Source organism: Cyprinodon tularosa, unplaced genomic scaffold, assembly GCF_016077235.1.
Source record: "Cyprinodon tularosa strain WSP-4 unplaced genomic scaffold, ASM1607723v1 ctg133, whole genome shotgun sequence".
NCBI lineage: Eukaryota > Metazoa > Chordata > Actinopteri > Cyprinodontiformes > Cyprinodontidae > Cyprinodon > Cyprinodon tularosa.
This window is the reverse complement of record NW_024038148.1, coordinates 262,501-280,454: the sequence shown is the minus strand read 5'-3', so window position 1 is coordinate 280,454 and position 17,954 is coordinate 262,501. Positions and strand designations below refer to the sequence as shown.

The 17,954-nt window shown below is 40.6% G+C and overlaps 1 protein-coding gene across 1 annotated transcript in view; it reads right to left on the bottom strand.

The window, feature by feature from the left end:
* pigg (phosphatidylinositol glycan anchor biosynthesis class G) overlaps positions 1 to 17,954 on the bottom strand; it is a 166,448-nt gene that overhangs the window by 106,921 nt on the left and 41,573 nt on the right. Inside the window, exons 7-8 of the mRNA XM_038277616.1 lie at positions 7,355 to 7,572; positions 4,483 to 4,767 (exon numbers count right to left, since the gene is read on the bottom strand). Coding sequence (XP_038133544.1) covers positions 4,483 to 4,767; positions 7,355 to 7,572 — 503 coding nt within the window. The remainder of the gene's footprint in view (positions 1 to 4,482; positions 4,768 to 7,354; positions 7,573 to 17,954) is intronic.

Sequence of the window (17,954 nt, the reverse complement as noted above, 5' to 3'; positions counted from 1 at the left end):
AAAATTAGATGAACACAAATACCAGCTTTGACAGCTGAGGATGAATAAAAGCCAGGCTGATCGATAAATGTGAAGTTAGAGACCGCTAAATGAATCAGTTCAATACAGCGGCGCTGTACATCACAACATTTCTACTAAATCAGCACTGACCGTAATATCTCTGAGTTCTGCATTATGTAACAGATATGCTTTAGCTAAAGTGTGATGTTAAAACCAGAAGTAGCACCAGGTCATTGTTTAGCAGGTTTCAAGTCTGATGCTACATTCACACCGCAAGCAGCAGGAGCAGCAAAAACATGCTGCTTCATTTTTGATGCTTGTACAAGTTTAGCACTGACACGGCTGAAGCATCTTTGCTGCTCTGGCGGCGCGGTCGAAAAGTGGGTCAGATGCGCGTTGGGCGGAGCTACCCTATCTTTTCTTTGCCTGTAACAATGGCAGCTATAGTTGCTGTGATCAGTGAGTAAAGTCAGTCAGTTCATCCAGATTACCATCCTGCCTTCAAATATTATTTCACTGTCTGAGCTTTGACCCCGTACAACGGCAGTGCGCTGTCTCTCGCAATCCCGTTCAACAGCAGCCTCTGGCCTGGTTGCCTTTTTGCATTTTTCCGCTATTGTTCGCAGCGGCTCGAATCCTGGACGTAAGGAATCCAAACTACAGGCACCAGAATAATAAGATCCAACATATTTTACCTGCAGATACTTAAATGCTAGACCAGAGGTCTTCAACAGGGGGTCTGTGACCCCTAGGGGGTCCGCGGAGGTACTGCATGGAGGTCGCGAAACTTTTGGTTAAATCTTTTTTTTTTTTTTTATATTCCCTCCTGAATTCAAATGTCTTTAAATCCACATTAACATGAATTTAACACACTGTAGTAAAGAGATAAATGGAGGCAGAAGATGTCTTTCAGTCATCAATGCACACATTCAGCGACACACAGGAGCTCTTTCAAGCCGGGCACCGTTTCATTCACAACACCTGTCCCATCAACCAGGAATCAGAATCAGAAATACTTTAATAATCCCAGGGAGAAATTACTTTCCTTACATTACTCCATCTGTAATAGAGTGACTATAGGACCAGTTTGATATAACACTATTTCATACAATATATATAATTAGGGGGTCCCCGCTCCATCTTGTCATCAGTTTGGGGGTCCTTGGCCTGGAAAACGTTGAAGACCCCTGTGCTAGACGTTAATAAACTGTTTCAGAGGAGTGATCATAGCAATATGCATCAGCAGTGCTGTGTCTGTCTCCCTGCCAGCTCCGAGGTCAGCTTCTCTGATTGGTTGATGTGGCGCTTCAATCAGCAAAAGTAAAATTTTTCCAACTCCAGCTGCTGCTGCTTCTGAAGCGCGTAACGCACGTTACGCGCTCCGTTATGTTTAGAAGCTCGGGGTGCGCTAATTAAAAATAGCTGCTCAGACGCACTGCTCCTGCTGCTCAAAACGAGCTTCGGTACCTTTTGCTGCGCCAAGATACGTGTCAACCATGGACTTTGCATGTAAACTAGCAGCTTCTAATGCCTCTTCAGCTTTAGGTGTGAACGTAGCATTAAGCAAAGACAGTCTGTTCAGAATTACGTCTCAACTCAAGACGGTTTTCTGTTGAGTCCAATTCTGAAACTTCAACTGTTAGGTTCTGTTTGAGGGCTGACCAAATTAAAGCGTTAAAACGAAATTGTAAATTTTTGGAAAATATATATATATATATATATATATATATATATATATATATATATATATATATATATATATATATATATATATATATATTAGGGGTGGAACGGTTCACAAAATCCACGGTTCGGTTCGGTTCACGGTTTCGTGTTCACGGTTTTCGGTTCGGTTCGGTATATGTTTATTGTTACACCGAAAAATAAAAAAATTTATAAAAATTATTAAAATTTATGAAATTAATGAAAAAATCCAAAAAATTTATGAATTGTAATTATTTTTAATGATTCGTGGAAACCCTGGATCATTTCCGTATGTTTTGCTGCTTTGAATTTAATCATCTCGCACATGCCCTCTACGATCTCCAAGGAACTCGGAGCGGACGGGAGCCACAGTGGAGGCTGTAGGCTTTGCTTTGAGCAGCCGGTCTGGAGCGCAGCGGGGCGGAGTGGGGGTTCCTGACGGAGTATGAGGGATTTCGGGGTTAGCATGACATGTTGGTCATGTTGCTGTTAGCATAAACAAAACGTTTTGCACAATGCCTACACACTGTTGCACTTTTATCCACAACTTTCTTTCCGCCGTCATCGTAGGTCACTCTAAATGCAAAGTGGTCCCATACAGCAGACCTATAAAGTGCTGCTGGCGCGTCTTCCAACTCCTGTTCTTTCCCACTCGCCATTCCGACACAATTCTCCACAACAACTGATTTTTTTCTGCTACACCCGGCTATGCTGCTTCGCTTCTTCTTCTTCTTGTTTAGTACTGGTGGTTGGCTTTGGTCGCAGTACCGCCACCTTCTGCTCTGGAGTGTAAACGCTTCGCCTATGAGAAACACACGCGAACCGAACCAAGACAGTCGAAACCGTTCCATCCCTAATATATATATATATATATATATATATATATATATATATATATATATATATATAATGCAGGGTTGGGATGGGGAGAAGAAAGTCTTCAGCTCCAGAAACTAGCAGCAAGTGAAAGGAGCCATTATTTCTGGGCTGGGCTAGCACTGAAAGGAAAAAAGTTTTATGAAGCCCCACTTCATGTGTTTCAATGAATGAGCCGTCCCTGGTGTAGACTGCTCCCTACTTATTACCTTAACGTATTCCTGTGCAATACTGTAGAATAATTAGGGACTGATTAAGTGGCTCTTTGCAATCATTGATTAAAGTCCAACTCTGAGCAACTCAGGCAGGGATTGTTTCAAACATTTCAACTATTCTGATGTTGAAAAAAGTTTAAATTGCAATTGGATATCTTTCAGAAATAGTCTTTCAAAATAAGAGAAATGTATACAACCACAATCTTAATAAACATCAAGAAGATCCTCACTGCTCAGATCTGGTCTCAAATTGTACGCTTTTTTAGTAAAAACACAAAAGACAATGTTTACGAATCAAATCTACGTAGTACAGACATTTGAAAGGTGCTGGATGCACAAACTTGAGGTTCCTACACTAGTAAACAAACATGCTGTGGTCTTTTTTTGCAGCGCACTATACAGAACAAGCCAGATGTTTACAAAAACTGAAGTAGCCAAAGTCTGCACTTTTGACAGAATTCTGGCTTTATACAACAAAGTCAACGGCTGTGTTTCCATTGACAATCAAACTGTGCTAATTGCAAACACGAAAAATAAATTAGCAAAATGCAAATTCTGCAAGGGCTGCACAGTGGCACAGTTTGTAGCACTGCTGTGTTGCAGCAAGAAGGTTCCTAGTTCAGTTTTTCCGGCTCGGGGTCTTACCGGATGGAGTTTGCATGTTCTCCCTGAGCACATGTGGGTTCTCTCAGGGTACTCTGGCTTCCTCCCACAGTCCAAAAACATGAATGTTAGGTTGATTGGCTTTTCTAAGTTCTCCTTAAGCCGGGCATACACTGTGAGAGTTTTTCAATTGTTGCAGCTCACATTGTACGTCCAAACGAAACTTCATCTAAGAGGAAGAAGAAGAATCCTTGTTTGCCCACTGAGCGATTTGCCCAGGACGGCCTACTGAAAATCAAACATGTTTGATTTTCTCCCGACCTCACGAATCCTTATCAGGAGGTGGTCGTGAGAGGCTGATTGCCCCTCGTTACCCCCTGTACACTACACGACGCACAATTAGGCTGAAAGTCGGTCCGATCGGAAAATTCTCGCACGACTGGAAAGTTGCCTCGAAAAGGGCAAAAAAAAAAAAAAAATCGCATTCGGGAAGGGTGGGGTTGGGTAACAAAGACCTGATGTCTGTGAGCACCGCAGCCAACAAACCTCTCTTAAATCTCTTGGTTCAGATTATTTGGCATTCATATAAGATCACTGGGCAGTATTTTAGCTTTTTAGTAACTTTATTTCACATAATCATCAGTTTTTCAATAAAGTTAAACAAAATCTCTAAAAATGTATAATTAATGTTCTGGAATTCAGCAGAGAGAGAAATATTTTTGGTAATTTGAGTTTACAGGAAACATTTTAGTCTGAGGTCGAAGATGTTGACTTCTACAGGTATTCTATGTACTGGTTCTGCTGGAGGTTTCTTCCTGTTAAAAGGGAGTTTTTCCTCTCTACTGTCTCTACAAGCATGCTTAGTGTGAGGGATTGCCTTCGAGTCAATGAGTCGATGCAATCAACTGGTTTACATTAGATAGAGAACTTTGAATCAATTTGACTGGATGATCTGGTGAACTGTAACGTGTTGTGAGTTGGCGCTATATTAATTAACTGAATTAAATATGTATGGAAATCTGGGTTCAGCAGGTAATACATATGAATGGAGGATAAATGGATGGCGTTATGAGGTCCCACTCACCTTCCCATGAATCGTTGGTCCAAGGGGGAGTCTCCGTGTTGCTACCGAGATCAAAATGCAAAACATTGCTGAGGAGAAGGCGACAGCAGCAAACACCAGACCCCAGGAGAGGCTGCAGAAGTAACAGGAGCTCTCAGCTGATGTGCACACCAACACGTGCACGGAGGCGAGGAGCAGACACAGGAGGTAGAAAGGCAGGGAGAGCAGAGACGAAAGGACCGGAAGGTCCACTGTTGCGGCACCGCTGAGGGCTTCAGGCATAGCCAGCAGTAAGACCAACAGGAGCTAAAAGGCCAGGGAAGAAAGTGGAGAAGGGAGGGAAAAAAACAAGGTTTTACCAGCTTTGATCTCCATCTGTCTGTCTTAATGTTTGCCTAGCAGGACATAGGCATAAAGTCCCATCCTGGAGGAGAGCTACTATCGTGCACATTTAGATTCCTTCTCTGCAGAGTCCTGCTAAAGAGCTGTTTATTTCATTCTGTCCTGTTGGGGAAGGGATCTAAAGTCCCTGGAGGGTAGCTCTTAGAGAATAAAGGATAGGAGATGTTTTTCAGGTAGGTTTTCTCATCCAAGTTCAGTCTATTTTCTAACCAAGCTATTAAAACCTCTCAGATCACTTTCACTGGCACTGAGCTGCTAACAGTTATTGGGATTTGCAGCATTTTACTGTCATGTTCTTCTTAACCGCATCCTCAATTTTAAAGGAATCCCCGATTACTTGTAAACAGAATTCAAGAAATATCTGCTTTTGAAGTAAAAACAATCCAATAAAAATAGAGTAAGCTGCTCAGTTTTAACACTTTTGAATAAAACTGCCATGATGTTATGCTGCTATGCATTCTGGGTAAATGCAATGAACAGTAATGTAAAACCTTTTCAGTTTAAAGCAGAGAGTGTCAGAATAGTTCAGAATTCAGAAATTATACAGACACATAATTATAAAGGATACATAATTTTTTTAACTTATTGTTAATTGTTACATATCACAAATAGCATTTAAGTTCATTGGAAAATTACAACATATTTAGGCCAAAATGTTTAAGTATTCATGGATCCCTATTAAGTTTTATAAAGATATTACAAATATTACATTAAAAGCAGCTGATTGTAATTGGTAAGGAACACAAAAAAACAATCTTGTGCTGAGCAGTGAATGCATCACATTAACCCCTTAAGCCCGATGGGCCCGGTACAGGGCCCAACTGACTCCTGCCCATGTTTATCTATTTATAGAAAGGGCCAAAACACAGTCACATGGTGTTTTATCCACACGCCTTTCAAATCGGGCTTTAAAATTTCTAAAACATGTTTCAAAATATTGTTTTCACAAGTATTTTTTGTTTTATAGCTGTGTAAACAAATAAAATGAGATATAAAATTCCACCTGACGTGTGACTCTGCAGGAGTAATGCAACAGCAAGTATTAATTTTTAGCCACACCCCCTAATGGCCGGCATCATCGGAAACTAGATGCTCAGACCTTTCCAAGGAGGGGTCGGAGGTAATTGTGCGACCATTTCAGCACTGCAAAAACGATCTAGAAATAAGTAAAAATTTCTTAAATTAAGTGTATTTACCCTTAATTTGAGCAGGTAAATGAGATAGTTTGCCAATGGAATGAGTAATTTTACTCTTAAAATAAGATAATTAGATGATATGCACTTGAAATAAGACAATGCAATTGTGTTTTCTTATTTTAAGTGTAAATTGTCTTGTTCCATTGGCAAAATGTCTCTTTTACCTCCTCAATTCAAGAACAAATGCACTTATTTTAAGAAAAAATGACTTATCTAGATTTAGATTTTTTGCAGTGAGGTAATGTAAACGAAATGCATTACATAAGCTTGCTCTGTTATTCTTATTTTCTTTTCAGTTTGCTGATATTATTGGTTAAACTGCTAAATCTTAGGAGCAAAGGCTTTCCCTTATGCAGAAGTTCTCCAATAATGTAAATCAGCATATTTGTCTGATCAGATTCGCTTTTATGACTGGAAAAATGCATTTTTGCACTTTTGGCAGGTGGAGTAAAACATTTTGAGGTATGTCTGTTCTTAGCCTTACAGGCTCCAAACGAAGGTCATGAGAGATAAGAATGAGTTAAACAGCCTCCTTTATGGCAAGAAGGGGAGGACTGATGTTTTGAGAAGAACCATATCGCCAGTGAAAGATATATTAACCTAACAGGAAATGGCCTTGATGAACGCAAGTTGTTTTTTCTCCAAATGTTCAAATGTAAGAAAGTTCTTTATGCAGGGGGTGGGTTGGTTCCCCTGGGGGAGTGTATGTGTTGGGATTTTTTTAAGGTATAAATGTATGTACTGATGTTGCCTCAGTGAGCTCCATCTCTCCATCTGAGGACGTTAAATAAATTTGAACCTTTTTTCTTAAAATAAAAGCCTCTGTCTCAGCTTCCAAACTCCACAGGCATTGTTCCAAAATCACATTTCCGCTATCACACTGCCCACTAAAACCTTTGAGAAACTAATATGCTTCAACTTATTCAGTCCAAATTTGCTTGACCTATAATAAAGATCTGGATCTATAAAGTTTGAGCGTTCATCCAGAGTTTCAAATGGGTTTTCATGGTGTTTTGCAGTTGTTTTCTTTTTAGGAAAAAAATTTGGCGAGTCTAAATATTTTTCATCTTTTCTTTGTTTAATCACCTATAAATCAGACTTGGTGACATTTAAAATAGTGGTTTCACCTGAAAAAATATTCCTTGCCTTTCTGTCATACAAACAGAAATATGAAACATTCTGATTCTTAGACTTTTTTTCTTCTCATTTCCAGTTTAATTGTGAAAATGAACAAACCTATTAAAACAGGCTGCCATAGAGAGACCAAACCCCCATGAAATCTTTGCTCTCCTCACCTGGAAGACAAAGACCATCCCTGCAATCATGGAGTACAGGTCGTATTTGCCCAGCTGTTTGCTCAGAGCTGAACTCATGGCAGCCAGCGCCTCCAGGTATTGCTTTAGGACTTTTTTGCCCATGTTGGTCAGCACCTCAGAGGTATTTCCTTCCAGGTAGAGCTTCATCCAGCTCCCATGAGCCTTTTCTGCCACACGAAACTGTTCGAAGCCGGCCTCTGGGTTTGGGGAAAGAAAGAAATGAGATGATTTTACTGTGAAATTATTTTGATTTTATGTGAATTTATTTTCAAGAAAGGTTTGTCTACACTGGTGTTTAAAACTTGTTTAACTAAGTAAAATGTCCTTACTTACAGCTAAAGGTAAACTAAACAGGGTTGAATGTCCAAACAAAAAAAAACTTTATACAGAGTGTAATTTAATTTCAAACCTGCAGTGAGTTACCTTGTCAGACATCTATATGTTTCCAGCTATTGTGTTTAATAGGAATTTCCACCTCCTGTTTAAGTCCTTCAATAAATTTGGGCAAATAAAAAGCCTTTTTTACATCATCTTTATTGCTTTTCACATTTTACTAGACACCAAGGATTCATGGATGCTGTTTTCTGTATGAAATATTCTTTTTTTCAGAGTCACTTAAACGTCATTAGTACAATTTAGGAGCCATCGTCATTGATGCTAGAAAACTTTGTAAGCTGAGATGCAAGAACATACTGTTAAAAACAAGAATAATGACATTCTAATGAAGCCATTATAGATGGTTAAATCCAACATTTTCCAGCTTCATAGGTGCCAAACATCCATCCTTTTCAGTATCTAAAACTTTTTTTTATTTTGAAGAAAACTAGAAGTCCATTGGTTAACCCAGGGGTCGGCAACCTGCGGCTCTTTAGTGACCCGTTGCAGCTCCCTGGAGCTTATTCAAAAATTAAAGAAAATAGATTTTTTTTTTTTGTATGTGATGCGCAGGAGGTCAAACATTCATCATGTTTTCCGATGCTGTAAACATTTGTATAGTAAATAAATTTAAAACAATAAATGTAAACTTTTCTTTCAACGAAAATTTGCATCACGGCCATAGAGAGCACAGCATAGCGCGGCTCGATGGCAGGCAAACAAACCGGCAGGCGTGTCTCAGGCCATGGATCCCAAAAGGAAAAAAGGAAGATAGCGGATGAGAACAGAGAATTCAAAAAAGAATGGACAGAATCATTTGTTTTCATTAACATTTTTTGCTTTGTAACGAGAGGCTTTCAAAAAATAAAAAGAGTAATTTGGAAAGGCATTTCCAGGGAAGGCTAAACATGCAGCCGACCACCAAGTTGAGAGTGAGAGAAAAAGTGTGATTGCAGAACTTCTGGATAAATTACAGGAACTCAAAGATAGATTTAAGAAGTGGGTAGCATCTCCAAGTTCACTACTGCTGCTAGTTTTGTTGCAAACATGTAAAACCGTCCACAGATGCAACAAGTAGTTCTCTTCTGCAGGTATGTAAACCTTTTTCAATTTTGTCCCCAAATCCTCAATATAAAAATAACCCAAAGAAACCCTGGCGACAGAGGATGTGGGATTTCAGGGTTAGAGAGCGACGCTCTGATGGATGTCAGTTGCTGCTTGGTTCCTCATGAATCAATCAACTCCTCCCAACAGAAACACGTTCACCATAGAAAGATTCCTTTATCCTGTTTCTATAATTTCATCAATACGACAAAACTTGGACTGCGATGTTAAGGGCAGTGAAGCGGTGCGCGGTAAATTTCACGCAGTGAGAGCGTTCACTGCTCCTCCCTCACCTCATGCTACTATGTGACATTTGCTCCAGGATAAACATTTAATCGTAAATGCTTATTATATATATATATATATATATATATATATATATATATATATATATATATATATATATATATATATATATATATATATAAGCCCACATAGTCCTTTTTTAAAGTGGATTAATACACTAAGAGCCTGTGCTTATATGACTTTAAAATTTTTGCAGCTCCAGACAGATTTTTCAATTGTCTTTTTTGGTCCAATATGGCTCTTTGAGCAGTTCGGGTTGCCGACCCCTGGTTAACGTATGAAGGCTTCAGAACATTGGCAAAATATCCCACTAAAATCAGCTAAGCTACTTGTTCAGTATAGATCTTCAGCAGGTAGAGCATGTTTGCATTATGATGTTATATGTGATCAGCAGAGAAAATATTATTAACTAGAAAGCACTGAGACAGGCATAGATCCCCCATGAAGCTCATTTTCCCTTCTCTCGATAAGAAAGAAACCTTTAAACAATTACTAAATGTAGATCATGATGAGGATCACCAAGATATAATGGATTTGCGTACAGCTAAGATATACCTGTTGTATAGAGTTCAAAGCAATATACAAACAGATTTTTTACCTGGTAGGGGTTGAATAACTGGTGGCCAAGTGGTTAGGGCATAAAGGTGGGAATCCTGACGTTATGAGTTCGAAACCCACTCCCACAGAGTGCCACTCTGGCTCTCTGAGCAAAGACCCTTAACCCCTGATTGCTCCCCGGATGCCCTAAATGGCAGCCAACTGCTCCCCAAGAGGATGAGTGAAATGCAGAGAGTGAATTTCATTGCGCTGTACTGGTGACAGTGTAATGACAATAAAAACTGCTGAGAAAAAAAAAAATATAAAGAACGTCCTATTGCCATATCCAAACAGGATTTCAGATGTAAACAGGGACTTACACCTTATTAAGTAATGCTTCAATAATGCAATACTCAATACTGTGCTTTAAACTGATTCATTATTCAATTCGGCTGGTTTATGCTCAGCAACCAGGTCGTCTGCGTGTGTGTCGCAGTGAACGCAGATATGCCCCGCCCCTTCCGCAGACACTCTGCTGCACCTCTCCAAAACTGTAGGTGACCGCAGACAGGAGGCCTCTGATTGGTCAAATCTACATCCACTCTATGCGTATTTCCTGTTTGCTACCTACCATGTTTTGTTTGTATGACCGCTATTGTGGAAAACGACTCGTGAAGTTGGACCAGCTAGAAGAGCGAGGTGCGTGAGAACACTGGGACCCTTTTTCCACCTGGATCACCGCTCTTTTTCGCCCTCATGTCCCTCCGCTGTCACACAAACTTGTCCCCACTTCCTCTCCGCCTCGTCCGTATCTAGACCCACAGATAGTTCCTAATTGTCCCTCTTGCGTTGTGGCACATGCACATAGCGCAGACCATGCTTCAATATCGGGCATAAATCAAAAATATCTGCAACCAGCTCACTGCCACACACTGCTGCAGGGGGTATAACCAGCCCTTAAATAAGGAAAACAGTTTCCTGGTGTAAGTACACGTGGCGCACTTAACAGAAATTTGCAACTTCAGCGTTAACACTGAGGAGAGACCATGGCGCTCCTGGTCCAAAGTGGTCAGCTAGCAGATTCAAAACACTAAAGGAGGCTGTTTATTGATGCCACAGTGTGCTGTTGGGGTGCTGAACCTGGAAGCGACGGGTTTAATGCCCCCAGCGGCAAAAGCTACACAATGTTGCTTTAAACGCCTTTGGTAAGGAGTTAAACCCTAAAGGTTGTCCCAAAGGACAAATAGCCTCTCTATATGGAGCACCCATGATACAGCTATGCCACGTACCGCTCCGGGCCGGCTTGATGTTTTTAATTGAAACTTTGGAGTACTTCAGATTACCTTCAGGAAAAACCTTCAGAAACTGCTGATACACCCCGATATGTAATCAGCAGGAATTCACAACCCCTTCCAACAGCTTCAGTAGAAACAAGATCCCTGAGATCTTAGGACTTCATCCATCATTTTGACACATGACTGATGTTCTTTTAAATTAAAAACGCAATTAGATTCCAGTATTTCCTTCTTTGATGCTTCTGTGTAACCGTCTTTAAAAAGAGAATTAGCCCCTGGTAAAAGCGTTCAGGTCTGTGTGCGATACGTCTGGTTGCTTTCTAAGGGCACTCTGACTCATTCAGCAGATCAAATGATGCCACCTCACATTTAAGCTGAATGCTTCAGAAGAAGCTTGAAGGCCAGAGCATGTGTTTTAGCTCACGTAAAAACACACAGCCTCTTCTATAAACAATTGTTTGCAATATAACTCCTATCTCAGCAGCATAAGCATGGAAGTGATGAATAGAGACCTAGGCTCTGTCAGACAGAGGAGCTGGAAGAAATATTAGAACCTTAAGCCACAGGCATGAATTACTTGATATGTATAGCCCTGGCTATGCTTCATCTGTCTGAAATATAAGGATTGGTTAATGGCTGCTCAATACACCCGAGGTTAGAGACGCAGGGAAAACACAACATAAAGATTGAAATATGCAAGACGGGAAAGAGCAGAGAGCAGAGAGAAATATGGGCAGAACAAGGTTGTTTAAAGCTTATATCACAAAGGCTGCATTTTAAAAGGTTTGCTTTAACATGCTGGAGGTGATTTCAACATAAAACTGAGAAAAAACAACTAAGGATTTAGAGATAACACCACATGACCATCTTAGAAAACACCCAGCTGAGGTGTCAGAAACAAGCGGAGAGGAGGAAAACCTTAAATGCTTCTGAGACAAGGATTTCGCTTAAAAATCCAAACTTCCCTCTAGAATCTCAAACATTGAAATATGTTAAGGCACATTTTTCACTCTCAAGAAGAAGATTTGTCCAACAGGAAAGTTATTAAAAACACCTGAGGCAAGCCCCCGCACCCCACCGGCAATGACAAACATGACATCCTGCTGCATAATAACTTCATGATTACCCGAGTGGACTGATTCAGGCAAATCAACACATCCGAATGTAGGTCTACTGAATTTATTTCCATTTCATCCCATCGCTATGGAAACCAGGGACAAAAATAGAGAGGGAAATTAGTTGCCAGAGTGTTACATTTGTTCTGTTTGTGTTTTCTTTAGATGCAACACCAAGTTGAGTTTGTGACGCCTTGTCGAAGATCCGCTTTAGACGCCATCAAACATAAACACTGTGAAACGTTTGCTTGAGCATCGCCTGAACTGGTTACTGGAAAACAAACAAACAGGGGTGAGTCTGCAGACTAGCAATAAAACAACATGCTTGTGCCATGAGGTGAGCATTTTTTTAGATGTGCAGATATTTTCATTAGGTAATGTTGTGAGGTCTCTTTCTTAGCAAATAAAGACCTGGCTATGGAGTTACTACATTCATCAAGAAGGATCTAACTCATCTTTTTTTGGTCCAGATTTTTCTTTTTTTCCATTTTAAATCTATAAGCCAGTAGCTCACTCTAACGGCATAAAAAGTGTTTTTTGAAGATTATTGCGTCCTGCTGCCGTATTGTTTGGTATTTTGTGTTTAACTCTTTGTTTTTGCTTAACTTGTTAACAAATGAAGCGCTTCACGTGTATTTACAATAACAACTGAGGTAAGCAAGGTAGAAATGGGGCTAAAGTTTGGTTTTTGTTTGACACGTCCGCGAGGTCCGCACGGCCAAATTACGTCCTTTTGGGCTTCAACACCCCTCCATGTGGACTAGGAAAATTTGTAACTACATGGACGGATCACAGAACACATGCCGAGCGAGCAGCAGCTCCTGCTGGCGAAGGTTTGCAAATGCAAACATCGACATATGTCCAAGTGATTTAGCTCATATTTATCACCACTATCAACAGATTGTGGAAAAACTCCAGGAAAGAGTTTGGTGTCGCTCTCGATCGGCATGAAGAGGCTTTGATTGAGTTGTAAATGGCTGTGCTTTGTACTGTAGTTCCTCATGTAGCGTGGTGTTGTAAGTCTGCTTAGTCTCTACAATTTAAGTACAAACAACATTGAAGTAAAGTGTGAGGAAGTTTTTGGGTGGGGGGGTGGGGGGGTGGGGGTGTTACACAGTGTTGTCATAGGGTGTTGTCATAGGGCCGTTTCTCAATATGCTTTCTTGTACATTCTCGTGTGCTCGTGTACTCGTGATACGTCATCAGCCTCAGCCCGAGCACTGTTCCAATTGCTGAGAACGCCACACAGAGAACGCACCAAATCCCCAGATGTTGTTCTCACCCCTCCCTCTTTATCCAGTATGTGTCAGAGCAGACTTGTCCGTTCTTGAGATTGACAGCCGTCCCAGCATGCACTGCGGCAGCAGAAGCTTTCAATGGAGCGCTCCATTCAAAGTTAAAAGTTCTGAAAATGTTTTGTCATTTTCTCCTTTCTATTTCTTCTTTCTTTCATCTTTTCTCTTTTTTTCTTCTTTTTTTTCCTTTTTCTTCTTCTGTTTTTCTGCTCTATTTACATTGCAGTGTCCATATAAACTGTAAAACTCCCTGCATAATTATAATAAAGCAATTTATATGCATGAATCAAGTGGAGCAGTATGGCAATTGCCATACTGCTCCACTTGTGAAAGTAAAATCTGTTGGGCTCTTTTTGGCATCAAGACAATTATTCTTATTGCCACATTGCCAGACAGGACACTGTAAAAAAAAAAAAAAAGAAAGTTAAAAGTTCTCTTTCTGGTGCTGTTGTTCAATAAAAGTACGTTTTAAGATCATTTATAGGCGAAAATATAATACTTTAAAGCATCACTATATGGCCCATTTGCTGATTTAATGCGTAATAAAAAAAAAAGATTTCCGAAGTTGAGCACGTGGTGACATCATGAGTATGCTTCTGTTACAATTGACCCATATTTACACTGCGTGCTCCCGTTCTCTAGCCTGACGTAGTCCGACTCAATTCTAGTCAGAATATGAGTCTGATACTACTCCATAGAGCTGTGATTATGGGGCGTGTTTCGAACGAACCAGGAAAAAAAAATGCCTCTGCACTCAATTGGATAGATCTACAACCAATAAGAGTAACGGAGTGCGTGACGTATGTTAAGCGAGACATAGTTGTTGTCCACAAAAATCAAAGCGTGCAGTTTCACGCCTAGAATAAGAAGATGAGACTTGATCGCGTTTCTCTGTTCCTCTTTTAAAATTAATTTGCTGTCGATATCTTCTAGAACAGACCTAATAGCAGAATCTACTCACCTCAACGCTCCAGCGGCAGCCATTATTGTTGTCACCCAAGCACGCATTGGTCACGTGGTTGATTACGTTACTGTTGGTCATCTGTCCATCATCGTATAAAGCCCGCCCTGACAATTTGATTGGATCGCCTGACAGTGGGCGATAATACTCGCGCTACTATGGAGGAGAGCCAGACCAAACTTCCCCGACCTCAAACTTTGTGGGCGGGACTAAGTTCGGAATGGCACCCAGGCTACCCGTTCTCACCAAGTCCAGAAACTCCTGTGTTCTTGCCAAGACCGGACTTGAAGAGAACACGGGTCCGGACTCGCGTTCTCGAGAATTGAGACTATTCAAGATCAGTTAATTTCAGGGCTCCTCAATGATGCGATTACAGGGAGAAAGCATTTGCAATCGGTTAGTCTGCGTTCGTTCCAGTGAAAATATTTTAGCTTATGACTTTTTAGAATTTTTCTTTAAATAATTCTTACCTTGAAGCTGCGTTTGGTAATAACAGTAACTTTCCTTCTCCTTAATGTTCTGTTAGGAAGCTTTGGGGAGGATTCCCTAGATCTTAGAGTTGCTGCATGTAGAGTTTACCCAAATAATTTCGGTTGGCCTTCAAATACATCCAGCTGTGACTTTAACTAAGAGGCACTGCAGGACATTCAGGCTCTATTAAGTGACTGCCTCCATTGTCACCATCAGGCTTTCTGATAGAACCCCAGCAGTTTGCACCACATCTGTTTATGTCGGCTCATTCCTTCAAACCGTTTTGTACACTGACAAACATGGATAATTCATGAGGCCGGCTTTCATGACCACACAGATTCATTATTCATTTATTCCTTCTTCCTTGAATATTTTGATTTGATAGTTTTAAACCTCACAACTGTTGTATAACGCTGGAAATAAAAATACCAGACAACATACAAAAACTATTTGTTAAAAGAGAGGCAGGGTATAGTTACAGAGAAAATCTAAAACTAAAAACTTTACCTGCCTAAACAAACATAAAAAAAAGTGCATTTCAGTAAACGGTGTGGAAGTCTCTCTGCTTGCATCAGACTGTTTAGAAAAAGGCTAAAATTGTTTTTCTCAAAAGGATATTAGATGGAAGAAGGACAGTGAGCATTAATGGGTTCTCAGTCACTGTAGATGGATGTTTACATTTCTTTACAATGGTTGTAGTCGTGTGAGCTACAGGTAATAATTGTACGAGTGAAGATGTGTGTAGGATGTCTTTATGTTTATATGTGCATGAACTTATTTATTTGCTCACTTAATGGACTTTGGAGCAAAATGGACAAAATGGACAAAATGGTATAATAGGAATCAGGAATTTTGTGGGTGGTATTGCCAGTGACAGCATTTCGCATGGCAGGCGAATTCCCCCTGCAGGCAAAAGCCTCCAATATCATGACGTCTGCTGCTCATTGGTTTTACCTCATCATGGCGGACATGGATTTACAAAGTTCATTGCTGATAACTGCACTTTGAGTCAATGGCTGTGTTGAAATTTATGGGCTGCATCTTCCGAGGACGCAGTCTGCCTGGACTGGATCCTTCGGAGTCCATGAAAATAAGGAGACAGGAAGAGTTTTGGCTGTGAATTCGAACAGGTCCAGCCTTTCAGGTTCGTCCAGGCTTTCTCCGCTGTATGCTCTGTCGCTATGTCAGATTTATAGTCCCCACACCGCAGATATATTAGAAACTGTCCTAAAATTACAGCCAAACCCATTTACACAGTAACAGATAAAAACCTTTAGATAAATCAAACATTACCGCCACATATCTGACTCAATAACCATTAAAACAACTATTTTCATTCATTTCTGACTGAACTATTCACAGACTTGCATTAGATTAAGCTCCACTTTCAATATTCACAACCGTTCGGCGCCAAGTACCATTTCCTCTGATCACGGAGCAGTCGGTTTGCTTGGAATCGCAATTAATCCTGAAATAACCAAGGATAGAGAGGATACACTGGATTAGTCCTTCCAATTGGGCAAAAAGAAAGACGCATTTTAAGGCCGCATAAAGAGGAGTCTTGGAATCATACCAGACTTCAGGGCCTCGCTATGACATAATTGGCCTTCGAGGGATGCGTCCCATTAATTCGAACAGAGTCTATATATCAGTAGGGCAGGCTATAGTGGCAGCCGCTCGCCTGGAACGCAGTGTCCAGCCTGCACAGTTCCAATATTCATCAGAACTTCAAATTGAAACTAGTGTTGCGCCAATGTCATTTCTTGGCCCCGATATCGATACCCGACACCTGGCTCGACAGTATCAGCCGATACCGATACCATCTGTTTGAAATTGATGTGTGTGTGTATATGAAGAACTGCATACTACTAGGATGTAAAAAATTGCCATCATGGCTTTATCAAGCTGCTGCCTTCCTTTGAGAAGCAGGAAAAAGACTAAAACAAAGAGAATCTAGAAGAACTTTTTATTGCCTACCTGGAATGGGTGACAATAGTTGAATAAACTTTTGGTTCTCAAAATGGCATTGTTGCCCTATTTGTTGGTACTTGCCGATAATGATACCACCATTTTAGTGCTGGATCGGGGCCCCGCCCAATACTGGTATCGGTGCAACACTAATTGAAACGTGTTTTTTTCATCTGTCAGGGCAGTGTAACATGCCCTTTTTCAGTCCACCTTTTAGGTCTAAAACAAACAAAACATATGTTTTCCTACTCAGGTGAGACGTGGTTTGCATTGATCAGCGTAGGTGTTTCTAAGATGCAGCTGACCTTTATACATTCTTTCCAGTCATGCAAATGATTTCAAGCATCTATTCATCTTCTAAAGCAGCGATTCATGAATAAAAGGACAACATCTAGAACCTTCAAATAACTGCTTTAATGCTTACTAGGCATCTCTGTGGGATTAATTAAAATTCAGTGCATTGTAAAGCAGCAGTTAATAATAAAGCCATATCAGGGGACATTTCAGAGAAGTTAAACTTAAAGGAATAGTACACCCAAAACATGATTAGCCTTCATTTTCTACTCACCTCCATGCTGAACAACACTCTGGAGTACTTTTTTGATATCTCAAATGCATCTGGAGATCTGGGAGGCTTCTTGCTGTCTGCTGACATTCAAATAATGGAGGTCCATGGCGCCCGAGACAGAAAGGTCCATAAAAGTCCACAAAAACGTGTCAATATTCCTCCATACTGCTCGTCCAATGTAATCCAAGTGTCCTGAGTGGGTAGCATCCAGAATTTACTCGAAACGAAGTCATTTAGAATGTTTTTAGAGCATAAACAGTAGTGTATAGGATTTCCTAATAGCGCCCCCATGCGCGCTCACGATTCTACGGAAGCCGGCAGACCAAACCGGAAGAAAGTGCGCATTCAGCGTCTGGTCTGCCGATAATGCAAGCGTAGAAGAAGAAATGTGCTGTTTACCTGTGCAAAGAAAGAAACAACGAAAGAAAAATGTCTGAGGACTTCAGTGTTGAGGAAGAGCATGAGTTCTTTGCCGAGCTGAATGCGCTGGTTTGGTCTGCCGGCTTCCGTAGAATCGTGAGCGCGCATGGGGGCGCTATTAGGAAATCCTATACACTACTGTTTATGCTCTAAAAACATTCTAA